Raw genomic sequence first — 17,604 nt, 5'->3', positions numbered from 1 at the left:
TTTGGGTCAATTGAATTTTGAGGGAATGGGTCTCATTGGGCTTTTTTCTCTGGGAAGTGGGTTAAACCAAAAAAGGAAAAAAAAAAAAAAGATTCTGCCCAAAAGTCCACTGGACATGCTTTGACTCCGCCCATGACATTGATAATAGAATGAACCAGTGGATACTCCACTAGTCTGGAAGTTGCCAAGGAATTGGTATCGACTCGGCATCATAAATTTGTCTAAAATTTTAAAAGTTGGATATTTTCCAACTCGAAAGTAATGAACACACTAAACGTGCCATCAGGGGAAAATTTCTACTGAATGGATTTTCAATGAAAAAAGTTTGAAAAAATTAATGTCTTTCTCTAGAGGGTTGGTGAAGTGATTAAAGGGATCTATTCAATCATGCATACAAACATGGGTCCATTTCTTTAAAACAATTAAAAGTGTTTCCAGATATCCATAAATTAAACCATCATTCCATCAAATAATGAGAAAATTCAGGTTGAGCTCCTCAATCTTTCACGTTAAGTGATCTATGAGTTTTTATAATCTTTAATGTGAGGTCCTTTAAATTAGTGAATCTAGGTCTCCATGAGTACCCCAAATTTACATATTTAAATAATTGAGGACCTGTAATTATATAACATAAAAGGTTGAAGAGTCCAACCCAAATTTAAATTACAACAAGTCAGAAACTGAAAATTTCATCAAACCAGAAACCTCTTTACTGAAAAATAAAAAAAATAAAAAAAACAATAATAGACAGCTAGCTCCCTAGGTTTTATTACAACAAGACCGACAATAAACAATAATCTTTCATTCAAGAGCATGCTTCTAGGAAGGAAAATGGAGCAAATGCAATTTCTTGATCTGAGGCATAAGTGAATTTGAATGTTTTTCCACCATAGATAGGGCTTCCATCGTTAATAAGACATGACTTCGGGCCGTTCTTGGAAACGAACTTAGGTGAGGGCTTAATTGTTTTGACAGAATCAAATCCGGGGCAAAGTAGTGTCACTTGCAAGAAGCTACACAGGCATTTATTGGTCACTGTCACTTTCCACTCTGGTTTATTTCTTATTTTCTCTTTGGTTCTAACTTGATTTACCGTAAGGTCTCTAAGGCTCCCAGGAAAGCATTGAAGACTACCTGAAACATGAAACCAAAATCGTATAAATTAATATTAAATAAGTGAAAAAAGAAAGAAAAGTAAGAAATGTTATACCTCTGGTCATAAAGCACATAAAGAAAAGAAAGCAAAGGAATTTGTTGAAGAATTCCATTGAAGGAAACTGGAGAGTGATATATTTGTGTCTAAATGTTAAGAGGATAGACATATATGTTGTGAAGAGAACAAGGATTGTCCTATTTATAGGGGAATTTTGCATGTGCATTTATGGTACTGAAAAGTCAAGATTGTGAAGATAAAGATAAACACTAAATAGGGTGATTATATTGTTGGACTGTATGCATGTGCTTAGCTATGAATGCAATGCCGGTTCTATGGTTTTCAGAACCTAAAGCGAACATCATAAATTAGGTCCCAAAATTTTTGTATTCATACGAAATTCGTAGCTGTATTATGTAGTCAGTAGTTAACTTGTTAATTTAAAATTTAACAATAAAACAAAAAATAAAATATATTATACAAATGATTTATATTATAATTAAATAATAAAGTCCACAATGTTTCAAACTATCAATTAAATATTATTCGTTTTGCGATTTTAGAGGCAAAAACATTATTAAAAATTGAATGATCTACCTGTTCAATCATATATTTCTCAATTGATAACATAGTCAATTAATTCAATCTTCTTTCTGATACAGTTGATTGGATATAAGATATGGTTAACAAAATTTCGTAAATAATATAAGCATTTGAGATGTCTTCAAATATTGTAGCATTTCAATTACTTTCGTTGTTTCATTTAGTATATAGTACCTCAAGACATGTAACTTAGAACATAAATAATCTCCATTAATACCTGAACATCCATTATGTTCCCGATACTTCTCAAGATCATACAAGGCTTCAACAAATTGAAAAAATTGCATGCCATAATCTTTCCAAATTTAATAAAAATCCAAATATCTCTTCATATGTTTAAAATTGTTCAAATATAATCTTAGAGAAGATAGAGCTTGATTAATTATAAAAAAAAGAAAAGGTATTCAACTTTAAGAGATTCTTCAACTCATTGATTTACCTAATCACTTCTACTCCTGTCAAATTTCTTCTTTATTCAAATTATACATTCTTATCGGAATGCATCTTCTATACATTTTTGTTAGTTTATCCATGACAATGGAAAATTCAATTTATCTATAATTTTTGAGAAATGAAACAATTGCTTGTAAGAGGCCGATAGCACCATCAATACCCATGTTTTCGATTTAAAGAAATTTATTCAAAATATTGAGTGCATGCAACAACCTAAACCAGATTACCATACTAAGTCAGAACTGAAAATTTTGAAGTTAATACATCATTAAGAACTCGAGTTTACTCTTCATTTAAGGATCTTTGTTAATTATCCTCAAGTCTAGTGAAATGTCTCTTATTTTAAACAAATAAATAAAATACTATCTATGTGATGAATAAGTTGAGTAGAATTAAGAAATCACTGCAATATGAGTTTGAGAAATACTATGCCGCTTGTCCCCTTTCGCTGTATTTGAAATGGACCTAATTTAGAAATGAAATTCCTGTAATGAAAAAAGGTTATTGGGCCTTATTTATAGATGGAATGGAATGGATCTAATTTATCAAAGTTTCAATAAAAAAATAGTGGAGAACCTAATTTACCAAAAAAAAAAAAAAAGAATTAAATAGGCTAAAATCTGAGTCACCTCTAATATCGAGCCTGAGGCGTCGGCCTCACTCACCTCTATGCAAAACTGGTCATGTGTGAATGCAGTGAATACATTGGACTTACAAATGAGATTTTCACAATATACCCGAATTGATTGAATCATTAATTAATTTACCTCAAATTGTGAAAAATAAATGTATTCTCATAAATTTTGAAATGATAATAATGTCATATTTGGAAATGGACAATGTACTTGTTGAGCATTGAAAATATTGACACCTAGTAATGCCTAATTCACGCTGAATTTGGGATTCGTCAGATTCAAGTCACAAATTTAGACATAGCAACTAGCCTTAATTGATTGGAGTGTGGTGACCCCGAAAATCTACATAAACTTGTTATTGTGTAATGTGTTTTTATTAGAAAAGTCATTGTAATTTGTAAAACATGTGAAGGCTAAAATTGTAATTTTGCACGCTCAAGTGTAAGTTGGGGCATTGTTCAAGTTTCAATATTTTATGGAGGACTATGATTTTTAAATTATCAAGAAGAAGACTTTGTTCGAGTCTCTTGATCCATAGGAGATGGTAGAATCAGGATATGAAATTCTTGAATCCATGGAAGATTTAATTAAAGCTCAGAAGAATGAGTCGAAGAATATAAAGAGCACAGGTGCAAGAACAATGGGGATGATATAGAGAGGAGTTTTAGAAGCCATTTTTCCAAGAATCATGGGAACTAAAACATCCAAGAAAGCACGACAGACATTTCAAGAAAAATTTCAAGGAGATTAAAGGGTAAGAACAATCAAACTTCAAACTATTAGAAGAGATTTTGAAAATATGTTAATGAACAAAATGAATGTGTGAATGATTATTCAACTAGATTTATGGAGTTAAAAAGATGACAGATCAGAGAATAGTTGTGAAGTTGTTGATAAGTTTGCTTGAGAAGTTTGATTCAATGGTGGCAGTTATTGAAGAAACTAAAGATCTTTCTAAATTGGGAGTTCAAGAATTGTCGAGTTCTTTGAAATCTCATGAGCAAAGGTTGGATAGACACTCAAAAATTTATTGAGAGTGCTTTTGAAAGGAAATTTCCAATTCAATATCAAAATAGAGGGTGAAGAGGATCTAGTGAGAGCAAAGGTTGGATAGACACTCAAAAATTTATTGAGAGTGCTTTTGAAAGGAAATTTCCAATTCAATATCAAAATAGAGGGTGAAGAGGATTTAGTGAAAGAGGAAGAGGAAGAGGAAGAAGTAACTGTAGTTTCCAGTATTACGAACACTTTTGTGACTCGAGAATTTTACAGTAAAAACTCAAAATGTAAATGATAAGAAAGTAAGGAACACGAAGGAATTTTTGGCCAAAGGCCCCGAGGTTCGGCGGCCAATTAACGCCTACATCCCCGTTGAGCATCCATACGGATTAAGCTAGAATCCACTATCACAGCCCCCAAAATCGGGCAAAACCAAGTTACAGAAGAGCAAAAACAATCTGTCGTTCACATCCACAAACTTGCCCTCAGATTCTATATGCTAATCTCACACAGAGATAGATTTCATCACTACTAACAGTATATTACAAGATTTCACTAAGAAATCACACCAACATCATCCAGAAGATGAAGAGAACGAAGAAGAAAAAGCGACAGTCAAAAAAGGAGATTAGGGTTACAAAGAAAAGTCTTTCAACCCTATTTATATGAGACGCGTCCAATAGAACAATCCAACGGTTACAATACTGCCAGGTGTAAGAAATCTAGTGTGGGACATGTTTAAGTTGAAGTTGTATTTCCAAAAAACGACTTTGCAAATCTGGAACCTTCAGTTAAGTGGACCAATCATTGGACCGGGTTTTCACTTAAATTGCAAATCAATTGGGCTCAAGAATTTCAGCAACCCAATTCTTTACAGTAACTTTGATAGAAGATCAAGTAGGAGAAGGTTCTTCACATAAATGTAATGTCTGCAGCAAATTTGGCCATCTTGTAAGATTATTGGTTCAAAGGGAAGCCTCAATGTTTCCATTATAGAAGCTTTGGTCATTGCAAAAAGATTGTAGACTGAGGAATAACCAACAAGCAAGCTTCACGGAGGATAAGGAAATGAAGGAAAACTTGAAGGAAATATGTTTTATGCAGGCCAACATGACTCAGAAAAGAAGAATGAGGTTTGGTTCCTAGACAGTGGATATAGTAATCATATGACACCAGAAAAGGATATTTTCCTAAACATCTTTCAATTCAAAAGTACAGGTGGGTAATGATGCTGTGGTAGAAGTGAAAGGGAAAGGGAGTGTTGGTGTTGAAACAAAGAAAGAAAAAAAGGTTTTTGGAGATGTTCTCTTCGTTCCTAAGCTTGCAAAAACTTACTAAGTGTTGGACAACTTTTGGATCATGGTTGTACTCTTCATTTTGAAGGTAATGACTGTAAAATATATGATGCTAGAAGTAGGAAAAATGTTGTGGCTAAGTAAAGATGGGATCTTATAGAAGCTTTCCATTTACCTTTCAAGTATTCAAGAGATGTTGTTAGCTTAAAAGCAACGGTGATTGATGGAATCATTGTTGTGGTACAAGTGATTAGGGCACTTAAATTTTGAAATCTTCAAGTTGTTGCATAGGAAAATATGGTGCAAAAACTTCCTAAAATTGAAGATAAGAGCTAAGTTTGTTCTCTTGGAAACTATCATAGAAAACAATAGATACTTCATTCTCTTCATTGATGATTACGGTCGTATGACTTGCGTTTATTTTTTGAGGCAAAAATCTAAAGTATTTGAATTGTTTAAAAAGTTTAAATGCCTCACTGAGAAGAAAAATGGGCATTCGACCAAAATTTTGAGAAGTGACAGAGGAAAAGAGTACACTTCAAATCGGCTCAAAAAAATTATGTGAGGATGAAGGCATGGAGAGACAGCTCACAGTTGGTTACACTCCATAGCAAAATGGAGTATTTGAAAGAAAGAGTCAAATAGTGATGGAGATGGCAAAATCGATGTTGCATGATGGAGGACTACCAAAAGCTTTTGGGCAGAAGCTGTATATACAACAGTGTATTTAGTCGACAGGTGTCCAACTAAGGCTATGTGGAATAAAACATCTTTTGAAGCATGGAATGGTAGAAATCCATCAGTTAAGCATCTTAGAGTATATGTGACACATCCCGTCCTAAGACTCAAGACGTGACGTGAGCCGATGATAAGTGCCAGCTAGGTACTGGACCCATCACCAAGGCAAAAGTAACTAAACTTTAATAATAAAGCTTCTTTTGACCAATTAAAATCTTTCTAAACTCCAATAAAATACCAACATAATAATATCATTTGCTCGTTTAGCCAAAAACATCCATATCATATACATCAAAACTGCCTCTCAAAAGGATAATAGAAAGCAGTTTAGATTACAATATTACATCGTGATCATTGGTGTTTATAAATACCAAAAATAATTTTCCTCCAATATGATGCAAATATTTCACTTGATGATTACACAATTTCAAACAAAAGAACCTACAATTGGTGGTAGCAATGGCTGCAAAACTATCAAAATAATCTCCACCACAGCTCAGTCAACAGCCTCCTATAAGGAAAAGTTTAGGAAAATATGAGATAATAATCCCAGTGTTGAAGTGCTTAAAAGATGGTTGTACTGTTCTTTGTGTGTAAATATATATATATATATATATATATATATATATATATATATATAACCAGATGAGTAAGTACATTAGACAATTCAAAATCAAAAACCATAATCTAAAATCCACAAGCTGAACTGTAAGCGGGAAAAATGTAAGCTGAAGACTAATAATCCACTGTATAATTAAAATTCATATCAAAATATATATCCCACGTAAACATCTACTAATGATCTGAAAGCTATAAATCAAATGTACATAAACCGTCTGATCAATATTCTGTACACGGCCGTAGCCTCTTAGTGTACAAGATGGAAATAACATAATCATCATTATACACGGCTGAAGCCCCTCAATGTATAATGGATAACTTTACCCACGGCCGTAGCCCCTCAGTGGATAAGAGTTACCCTTACACACGACTGTAGCCCCTCAGTATATAATGGATAACTTTACCCACGGTCGTAGCCCCTCAGTGGATAAGAGTTAAATACATGACTCTAATGCACGGCCGTAGCCCCTCAGTGCATTAGAGTAAGTTAATCACATCAACTATTTTATGATAATTCCAAAGCAATCATACTCATTTACTATTTCTCGAAAATAAAGCATTTCATGTAATTAACATGCTTCTATAAAATACAAAGAAAATCTTCTTTTTGAAAATATAGATTCTTCACTCATAAGAATAGGCTGGACTAACGGGGCTGGTATGCTGTTCCCACGTCCAAATCCCCTCCTGAAACGATCATAAATATAAGCTACTTCAATTCCATCCATATACAGTTACAAGGGATTTCTCAATAATAACCCTTTCTTATCATCAAACTAAAATAAAATATATACATCCCTCAATAAGCAATAAGCTGAGACTTAATATTTTTTTTATTTGGTTACTTAAACATACGTTCACTTAATTTCAAATCACTCTACATCCCTCACTCTTTAATACTAACCTTTTCCGGTTGCCCCGTAAAGATTCAACAAGTTTTTTATGATAATAATCATCCACATTCCTTATTTAAATTCTCTTTTAACTAAATACATAAATCTTGTCAAAAGCTCCTTTCTTATATTCTCCATATTCATCCAAAGTGAGAATTCAAGCATAAGATAAGTTATTTTCAACTAATCTAACTTAATAATACCATAAAACAATCACAAGGAAAAATAACAAGAATTTATATATTTCCCCAAATTTTCGGATTTAGCTATATATGACAAAACCCTAATATCTAAATATCATTTTTTCCAATCTACTAGAATAACTAGCTCCAAATACTCAAATAGTTGGATTCCTTATCATATTTTTCAAGTATAAGCTATAAATTTAAAACCAATAACAAAAATTTACAAAAACTAAATCATAAATTATTAACCTTACCTCTTGAAGAATTAAATAAACAAGATTGAAGTAGTTGGCACAAGATTTCTTCTTTCATTTTCCTTTTTTTTTCTTCCTTTCTTTTTCTTTTCTTCCCTTTCTCCTCTTCTCTGCGATCTCTCTCGTTCAACACACTTTAGTGTGTGTTTGTGTGTGATTTTTGTAGAAAAAATGGTCAAGGTTTGAATATAAATGCCACTTGTTCAAAATTGCTAAGGAAGGTCCCTATTCTTTAATAGAATATAACTTTTAAATTCTAAACTTCCAAATATATATAAGTAAATTCTCAACTTTAAATTGTAGCCAATTTAACCCTCATATATGGCTAATTATAAAATAAACCCCAATAAAATATTTAATTTCATTTTAGTCCTTAATTGACTTTGACTAGTCAATATTTGAATTTTGACTAGAAAATTTGGGTTGTAACAATCTTACACTCTTAAAAGAATTTCGTCCTCGAAATTCAGCTGGCAATTGATAAGATAATGAATAAATGAGGATATTGAGCACGCATCTGATCCTCGTTCTCCCATGTAGCCTCTTTTACTGTTTGATTATGCTAAAGTACATTAACAAGTGAAACTGTCTTGTTTCGCTGAATTTGCACCTTTTCGTCTAAAATTCTCAATGACTCTTGTACGTAAGTCAAATTCTCCTTCAACTGAACTGGTTGAGACTCTAGAACATGAGAAGAATCTGCAATATATTTACGAAGCATGGAACATGAAAAACATCATGGATCCGAGATAATTCATCTGGCGGATCTAATCGATATGCAACCGGCCCAATCCGCTCAGTAACCTGATAAGGTCCAATATATCATGGACTCAACTTTCCTTGTTTGCCAAATCTCAACACTCCTTTCCAAGGTGACAATTTCAAAAAGACTTTATCTCCAACTGCAACTGCAAATTCAAGATCTTTCCTGCGCTTATCTGCATAACTTTTATGTCTGTCTTGTGCTATTTTCAAATTTTCTCTAATCAATTTCGCATTTTCTGAAGCCATTTGAACCAAATCAGGGCCCACTAACTTTCTTTCACCAACTTCACTCCAACATACTGGTGTTCTGCACTTTCTACCATATAAATTTTCAAAAGGAGCCATTTCTATACTGGAGTGGTAACTGTTATTATAAACAAACTCCATCAAAGACAAATGAGTATCCCAGCTACCTTTGAACTCCAAAACTCAAGCCCTCAACATATCCTCAAGAGTCTGTATGGTCCTCTCTGACTGACCATCTGTCTGAGGATGAAAAGCTGTGCTGAAATGTAGTTTAGTACCCATAGCACCTTGTAAACTAGGCCAAAATTCGGATGTAAACCGGGGATCTCTATCAGATACAATAGATATTGGAACACCATATAAGCTAACTATTTCATCCACGTACAACTTTGCTAACTTACTCAAAGAATAAGTGATTTTGATTGGCAAAGATTTGGCAATTTTGGTCAAACGATCCACAATCACCCAAACACCATCATGACCATTCTGAGTACGAGGAAGACCAAATAAGAAGTCATAGTAATGTGTTCCCACTTCCATTCTAGAATAGGCAATGGCTGTAAAAGTCCTGCTGTTTTATGACGAGCTGGCTTTACCTACTAACATATAAGACATTTGGATACAAAATCTGCTATCTCTCTCTTCATACCTTTCCACCAGTAATGATCTTTCAATGTATGATACATTTTAATACTACCTGGATACAAAGCATAAGCAGAACTATGTGCCTCTTCTAAAATTTCATTCTTCAATTCTGGAATATCTGGAACACATAATTTATTGCCCATAGCTAATGACCCATCATCTCTAATCACATAATCTGTCCTTAACCCTGCACTAACTTGTGCTTTCATGGTTCTCAATGGCAGATCTTGAGATCGAGCTTCTTTAACCTTGTCAATTAAAGAAGGCCTCACTTGGAAATGAGCTAATATTGCCCCTGAAGTAGTAACTGACAACTGAGTATGTAACTTCTTGAACTCACAAATCAAAGAAACATATACTGCACTGGATGGAGATGAAGAACTAGTCTTTCTATTGAGAGCATCTGCAACTACGTTAGCTTTCCCCGGATGGTAGTCAATTTTACAATCATAATCCTTTATCAACTCCAACCATCTTCTTTGCCTCAGATTCAATTCTTTCTGATCAAAGATATACTTTAGACTTTTATTTGACATTTCTCACCATAAAGGTAATGTCTCCAAATCTTCAATGCCAACACTATTGCAGCTAACTCCAAATCATGAGTTGGGTAATTTAACTCATGCTTCTTCAATTGTTTAGAAGCATAAGCTACAACTTTTTCATTCTGCATTAGAACACAACCCAATCCTTGGCGTGAAGCATCACTATAAGTCACAAACTCTTCACCTGAAGACGGAAGAGTAAGTATAGGAGCAGAAGTTAACCTTTTCTTCAACTCTTGAAAACTCTTCTCACATTCCTCATTCCATACAAATTTGATGTCCTTTCGAGTCAAACTAGTCAAAGGAAGAGCAATTTTGAAAAAATCATCTACGAATCGTCGATAATAACCTGCTAGCCCAAGGAAACTCCGTACTTCTGTAACATCAGTAGGGTTCTCCCATTTCATTACTGCCTCAATTTTCTGAGGATCTACATAAATACCTTTTGCCGAGATAACATGACCTAGAAACACAACTTGATCCAGCCAAAATTCACATTTGCTAAATTTGGCATACAACTGCTTATCTCTCAAAGTCTGCAAGACAATCCTCAAATGCTCAGCATGTTCATTATGAGTGTGAGAATAAACCAATATATCATCAATAAAAACAATGTATCATCAGATCCAAGTTCTAGCTCATCATCGTCAAGTTCAACTCTAGTAAGAATGAGAAATTTGGACGACATTCATGCAAGATGTAATTTTTGCATAGAGCTAGAAAAAACTAATTAAGCAATAAAAGAAGAGGCTTGGAAGAAAGCTAAGGAAGAAGAAATTGATATGATTGAAAAGGGAAACACATGGGAGCTTGTTGATAGGCCTGAAAACAAAGAAGTTATTGGCGTAAATTGGATTTACAAGGTGAAATACAGCACACATGGTTTAGTGCAAAGAAACAAAGCAAGGTTGGTTGCAAAAAGCTATTTACAACAGACCGGTATTGATTATCAAGAAACATTTGCACCAGTAGCTGGACCTGATACGGTGAGAGCTCTTATTTTTTTAGCTGCTATAAATGTTCGTTGTTCTATCAACTTGATATGAAGTCAGCTTTCTAAATGGAGAGTTAAATGAATAGGTTTATCTTGAGAAATCTCAAGGATTTATCACCCAAGGCTATGAAGAAAATGTGTACAAGCTAAAGAAAGTGCTCTACAGGCTGAAACAAGTGTACAAGCTAAAGAAAGTACTCTACAGGCTGAAACAAGTACCTAGAGTATAATATAGTGAGATTAACAGTTATCTTGAGAAAAAAGGAATTGACAAAAGTAAGAGTGAGCCTACATTGTATGTGAAAAGGCAAGTCATTGGTGATATTCTTATTGTGGTAGTTTATGTCGATGTTTTGGTGATAACAGGAAGCAATGCTGCAATGATTGAACATTTTATAAAGGAAATGATGATGATGTATGAAATGAATGACTTGGGGGATCTATGTCATTTTTTTGGGAATTGATATCTAACAAAATGAAGAATAAGTGTTTATTTCACGGAAAAGATAAGCTGAAAAAATCTGAAAATGTTCAGAATGTTTGGTTGTAAACCAATAGATACACTTCTTGTGGTCAATGAAAAACTGATGAAAGAGAATGGAAGTAGAAAGGTGGAGGATGCTGCTACCTATAGAAGTCTGATTGCAAATCGGCTTTATCATGCAGCTACAATACCTGATATTATGTTTGCAGCATGCATGCTTTCGAGATTTATGCATTTTCCAAGCCATACGTGAGGGAACAAGAGAATAAAAGGTTCTCTCAAAGCTGGTAAACATTTCCACCATCCAGGCTTGCTAAGGCTGTTAATAAAATAACACGTAACCCAATGAATAAAATGTGATACCATTAACAGAATCAGTTACAAGTTTTCGAATAAGAGGCTGACCTCTATATTTTTTCCTAAATTATCGAATTTTCTCCGAACATGAAGAAAAATTTATAAATGCTCTCACTTTTAAAGAGAAAGTCATGCAATTCCAATATCTTCCTCCCGAATAGAATTTTCCCTCTAGCTACAAGTTTGAGCATCAAAACTAGTGAGTTTAAGAGGTGAAAACTCTGGCTAGGTGATAGGATTTATTGATCTGATTTCTATTGTCAACATCGATTCCGAAACAACATAACTTTTTGTTATGCACCATTTACATCTGAAGAGAAGCAATTAATCATCGAACCAATTGAATATGCATGCTTTCGAGATTTATGCATTTTCCAAGCCATACGTGAGGGAACAAGAGAATAAAAGGTTCTCTCAAAGCTGGTAAACATTTCCACCATCCAGGCTTGCTAAGGCTGTTAATAAAATAACACGTAACCCAATGAATAAAATGTGATACCATTAACAGAATCAGTTACAAGTTTTCAAATAAGAGGCTGACCTCTATATTTTTTCCTAAATTATCGAATTTTCTCCGAACATGAAGAAAAATTTATAAATGCTCTCACTTTTAAAGAGAAAGTCATGCAATTCCAATATCTTCCTCCCGAATAGAATTTTCCCTCTAGCTACAAGTTTGAGCATCAAAACTAGTGAGTTTAAGAGGTGAAAACTCTGGCTAGGTGATCGGATTTATTGATCTGATTTCTATTGTCAACATCGATTCTTAAACAACATAACTTTTTGTTATGCACCATTTACATCTGAAGAGAAGCAATTAATCATCGAACCAATTGAAATTTTTTTCAATTTACACCTATAAGAATTATTCCATAAATTCCAACGATTCCCCACATAAACTAAAGAGTCAACTATAAACAAGCAAGACGAAGAAGAGTACTATTGAAATACAATATATCAAGATCGGTACCTTTTGTTTTGAGCCTTCCTTAGTAAGAATCTATTGAATTCACTTAGCTAATTAGTAAATACAATGTTTTGAACTGTCAATCATTATTTTAAGACCAGAAAATAGATCAAACATATTCTCTCATATCAAATTTTGATTCTTGATTGAGCTCATTATTTTGACCATGAACCTTCTTAGGTTCATTAATTGGAAGAATTTGCCTATGTAAAATTCTTATTGAACCAACCAAGTTCATGCTCTTATAGGTGATATTCTATAAAGAGTATTGTATTATTTGCAAAATATAGTCATTATTAAAAGCATAATTTATCATATCCAATCTTTGGTAGGCAACACTAATTTGCATAATAGAAATGGGGAGGAGTTAAAACTCCGAAATTTTTTTCACCGAGTTATTCATAATTAGTTTTCTTATTTAACCTAGTTTGTGTCATCTCTAATTGCCAATAAATTATACATTTAGTCGGGCTTAAAAATATTGACATTTCATTGTTTCTTGATAGATTATAACTTAATCTTGTGTGTATTTCATTTATTAGGTGAAACTCGATTTTGGACATGAAAATAGAATAAAGAAGTGAAAAATGACGAAAAATGGTGAAATCCAAAGTTTGAGGACCAATTGGACAATAAAACTATAGTTGAAGATTGCTAGAACTAAATTAGATGCAATTAGAAGTCAAAATCGAATGAAATATGATCAAAGTATTTTTAAAAATCAATTTCCAATCACACAAGTTATATTCATAATTTTTAGATTGAGATCTATTTTTTGCACAGTAAACGTTCGAATTAGAAAAATTTTACACTAATAAAGTAGTAGTATTTTGAGTTAACTTTCCAATGATTTTATATCAACTCGATTGAATATTGGAAGAGAAAATCATAACCAAAGTACTGACGAATGTGCACAGACAAACATGCACGTGCATTGGCAACTTTTCTTATTTGATTGAAACTCTTCCACAAACAAATTTGGACTTGATTTTCAACCAATTTTTGATTCCTAAAAATACCTAGCAGTAGAATACTTTAGGAAAATGTCTTGTATATCTCTCATACTTCAAAATTCATAATTTATCACATCAAAATGAAGCCAAAGTCAACACACTTTCGGACAAATCAAGAGGTGGTTACAAGATATTCATCAATTGGAGATCAAAGCTTGGTCTTTGGACAACGAAGGAAAGGTGCAACTAGAATTCATCAAGAAATCATTGACGAAATTTAAGATTTCAAGATTCATCATCTTCTTCTTCAATTAATCAAAATCTGGGAGATATTTTACAAAATAATTATGATTTCTTGTAATTTTGTAATGTTAGGCTAATTTTTCAATTAACAGGACATTCATGAACCTTTATTATGAAGTTTTTAATACAAATTAATTAATTTGACACTCAATATGTGTTTATTCTTGAATAATTTTCATAAAATTTAATGACTTTTCAATTACTTGATCACTAATTGGATTGATTCTGATTTTTTTTTTATTTCAGGAGAAATATTAGGATAGATAGCACCTTATAACAATTATTGTAAAGTCTGATAGAGGATAGAGATATACCATTATACTTTGCATGATTTTTAAAATTCTTTAGCGTTTTTAATGCATGCTTTCATGTTCGCATCTTTCCTAGAAATATGGGAAGTTCAAATGAAAGGATATATTTAATTGACGTCGAGAGATGATTTTAATTAACTTAGGAACATTGATTAAAATAAAATGTGCACATATAGTCATGTTATTGATTTGCATTGAAAAAGATTAATACGAGGGATTCAAAGGCTTAGTAATATCCCATCGAAATTTACAAAAGTTTCATAAATTGCTCAATAGAATAGTTAATCTAGAACAAATTCTTAAATAAAATTTACTATTCAATTAAGGTTAACATTAATTGATACTAGATAAGTACGTAGTCCTTGTGGGAACGATACTTTACTCATTACTTTATTACTTTTTCACTATCCTTGTACATGTTGAAAATCAAATGATCAAGATTCTGATGCCATTTGTCGGGGACTGTTGTATTAATTAGTTTCAATTTTTTTTTTATATCTTTAATCTACATTTTTTTGGCTTTTTTATTTTTTTTAAAATTTTTATCAGAAAAATACTACGCTGTTTTTATCTTTCTTTTCAAAATCTTGCATGCAAAGTTTGATAAACAGCGATCTTTTTCAATTTGATTCGAAAATCAAACAGATATTCAGGTTGAGAAGAAAGGAACGGATAGAATTACAACAAAAACAACAACCAAAATCAATGGCAAAAAATATAGAAAAATCAAGTGGCCATTGACTTGAATGTAAATGTAGCACATCCGGCTGCCTCTGCGAGTAATGAAAACGAGAGATTGATGGAAGAATACATGGTTCCACCAGTGGTAGAAAGTAGATCCAGCATATCTTACCCAGCATTTGGGCAAGCTAATTTTCATTTCAGGATGGATGTAATAAACATGTTTCAGAACGTATTGTAATTTTTTGGAAAACCAACAGACAATCCAAGTGCTCATATCTCATGGCTTTTGGATATGTATACAACAATTGAATATCAAGAGATTTCCAATGATGCAATTCAGGTGAGACTCTTTCCTTACACCTTGAGAGATTCTACTAGGGAATGGTTGGACACATTCCTATCCCCATAGCATCACTACTTGGGACAATTTAAGCTAGAAATTCTTGAACGAATATTTCCAACCAAAATAATTGCCAAGTTGAGAGATGAGATCACTATATTTTCATAACTTGATTCGGAGTGCTATTATGAGGAATGGGAAAGATGCAAAGGTTTGCTTCGTCAATGTCCACAACCTGGTTTGTAAATATGGCTCCAAGTTAGGTATTCCTATATTGGGTAACTTTGCCTACGATGGGTCAATTACAAGAAGGACTATAGATCAAGTTTATTTGATAATGGAGTATTTAGCATATACAAGTGCACTATGGCCAACAAAAAGATAAGGTGGAAAAAGAGCTGCAGGGATGCATGAGGTTGACATATTAACATCTATTGCAGTGAAAATCATGAAAGTGTGGATTGTAATGTGGGAAGTTCATTTGTTAAATCAACTGAAAAGGTAAATTATATGCTGAATTACTTGAGGCAGAAGGATAATCCACATTCCAACACATACAATTCGGGTTGGAGAAATCATCTAAACTTCTCTTAGAGCAATATCCAGTAACCATCATGGGAAGAAGCGTTGAACATAAACTGGCAGCATCATCAACTGAAGCATTAAGTAAAATAGGAAAATTGTTAACTAAATTCATGCAACCGACAAATTTTTTTTTAGATTTAAGGAGATGCTTTATAGAATTTGGACAATTAGATGGGACAAATTGCAAAGGTACTTTCAAGAACACGTCCTGGAGCTCTGCTAATGATATTGAGATAAATTCCAAACAGTAGGTAATCTCAATGGGTATTGTGGAGAACGAGAAAACTAAGGTAATTACTACTCATAGTAGGGTTCAACATCTAGAAATCACAGTCACGGGACAAGTGATAGTGAATGAAAATGTACTTTCCAGATCAAAATTTAGATAGTCCACAGATTAAGGCAACTGTTTCTATCAAGACGGATTTACCTCTTATTCCCTTTTTTCAGAGATTGCAGAAATGAAAGCTCAAAGAACAGTTTGCAATGTTCTTGGACTTATTTAGAAGCTTTATGTCAATTGAAGCCATATCTCAAATACAAGCCATACAATTTTTTGAGAAGATTTTATCAAAGAAAAGAAAGTTCACTGAATTTAAGACCATTAAGCTATATGAGGAGTATAGTACTATGATATAAAAGAAATTACCTCCTAAATTAAAAGATCTGGGGAGTCTCAAAATACCTTACTCAATATAAAATGTTTCTACTTTCAATTGTTTATGTGATTCCAGAACAAATATAAATTTAATGCCTTTTTATATCTACATAAATTTAAGGACACAACTATCTCCCTTCAACCGAAGGACTAATCAATAAAATGCGCTCAATGAGTGGTTGAGAACATGCTCATTAAAGTGGTCATGTTCATATTCCCAGCAGATTTCATCTTAGACATAGAAAAACCATAGGATGTATTACTACTAATATTCAGTCTATTGTTCATATCAACAAGTTAGGGTATCATGGACTTTGAAATAAACAAGTTGACGTTGAGGGTGGATGATGAGTTAAAAAAAAGTTCAAAATCTATACCACGGTCGTGAAAATATCACATGAAGAGAATTTACTTACCTTGAAAAATAAGTTGAAACGTCCTTCAAAGGCTGACAGTGTTCAAAACATTCACATCGGATCAAACAAAACCAAAATGGACAAAACTTATAAAATGCAGATGTCCAATTCAAGTAAGTGAAAGTCTTGTACATCTGGACGTTTGGATAGTCCATGCGGATGTCCAATATGTATAACCATCACCTTTTTGACCGCTCTGACTTTAGGCATACAACAGCTAGTGTCATACAATCGGACACCAAAATGAAAGTCTGATTGCTTGTCCAGTCCCACTAATATTTTTGCTCATTGAACTTTATAAATACATTCACTTTTGCATTCATTGAAAGACTTTTAAGAGCTTAGAAGTGAGACATTCTTGAGCAAAATTATATTCATCTTACTTATTTATTAGCAAATTACTTATTGTGAAAATATTTGATTGATTGAATCAAATTCTTTAATAATCTTCATCATCAAAGTTTTCTCATCTAACACTTGAACTTTCATTTAATGCTGTTCGTTTAAGTGTCAGCCTTTTTT

General features: G+C 33.0%; 2 protein-coding genes and 1 long non-coding RNA gene across 3 annotated transcripts; all 3 read right to left on the bottom strand.

Annotated features, from left to right (window-relative positions):
* Positions 1-644: 644 nt before the first annotated feature.
* On the bottom strand, positions 645-1,312 carry LOC111399237 (protein TAPETUM DETERMINANT 1-like). Its single transcript, XM_023026501.1, has 2 exons — positions 1,211-1,312; positions 645-1,134 (listed from the first exon to the last, which is right to left on the bottom strand). Exons 1-2 carry the CDS (start codon positions 1,266-1,268, stop codon positions 806-808), a joined length of 387 nt encoding a protein of 128 aa, XP_022882269.1. The 5' UTR covers positions 1,269-1,312; the 3' UTR covers positions 645-805.
* A 4,796-nt stretch (positions 1,313-6,108) lies between these two features.
* On the bottom strand, positions 6,109-7,880 carry LOC111398755. Its single transcript, XR_002703400.1, has 2 exons — positions 7,830-7,880; positions 6,109-6,387 (listed from the first exon to the last, which is right to left on the bottom strand). It is a non-coding gene; the product is annotated as an uncharacterized LOC111398755 (long non-coding RNA).
* A 511-nt stretch (positions 7,881-8,391) lies between these two features.
* LOC111398259 lies at positions 8,392-8,939 on the bottom strand. The gene is made up of 2 exons (XM_023025187.1): positions 8,678-8,939; positions 8,392-8,528 (listed from the first exon to the last, which is right to left on the bottom strand). Exons 1-2 carry the CDS (start codon positions 8,937-8,939, stop codon positions 8,392-8,394), a joined length of 399 nt encoding a protein of 132 aa, XP_022880955.1.
* Between the last annotated feature and the right edge of the window lie 8,665 nt (positions 8,940-17,604).

Source organism: Olea europaea, chromosome 8 (genome assembly GCF_002742605.1).
Source record: "Olea europaea var. sylvestris chromosome 8, O_europaea_v1, whole genome shotgun sequence".
NCBI classification, from domain to species: domain Eukaryota; kingdom Viridiplantae; phylum Streptophyta; class Magnoliopsida; order Lamiales; family Oleaceae; genus Olea; species Olea europaea.
Note: the sequence above shows the minus strand (reverse complement) of the source record. Positions and strands in the feature narration are given on the sequence as shown.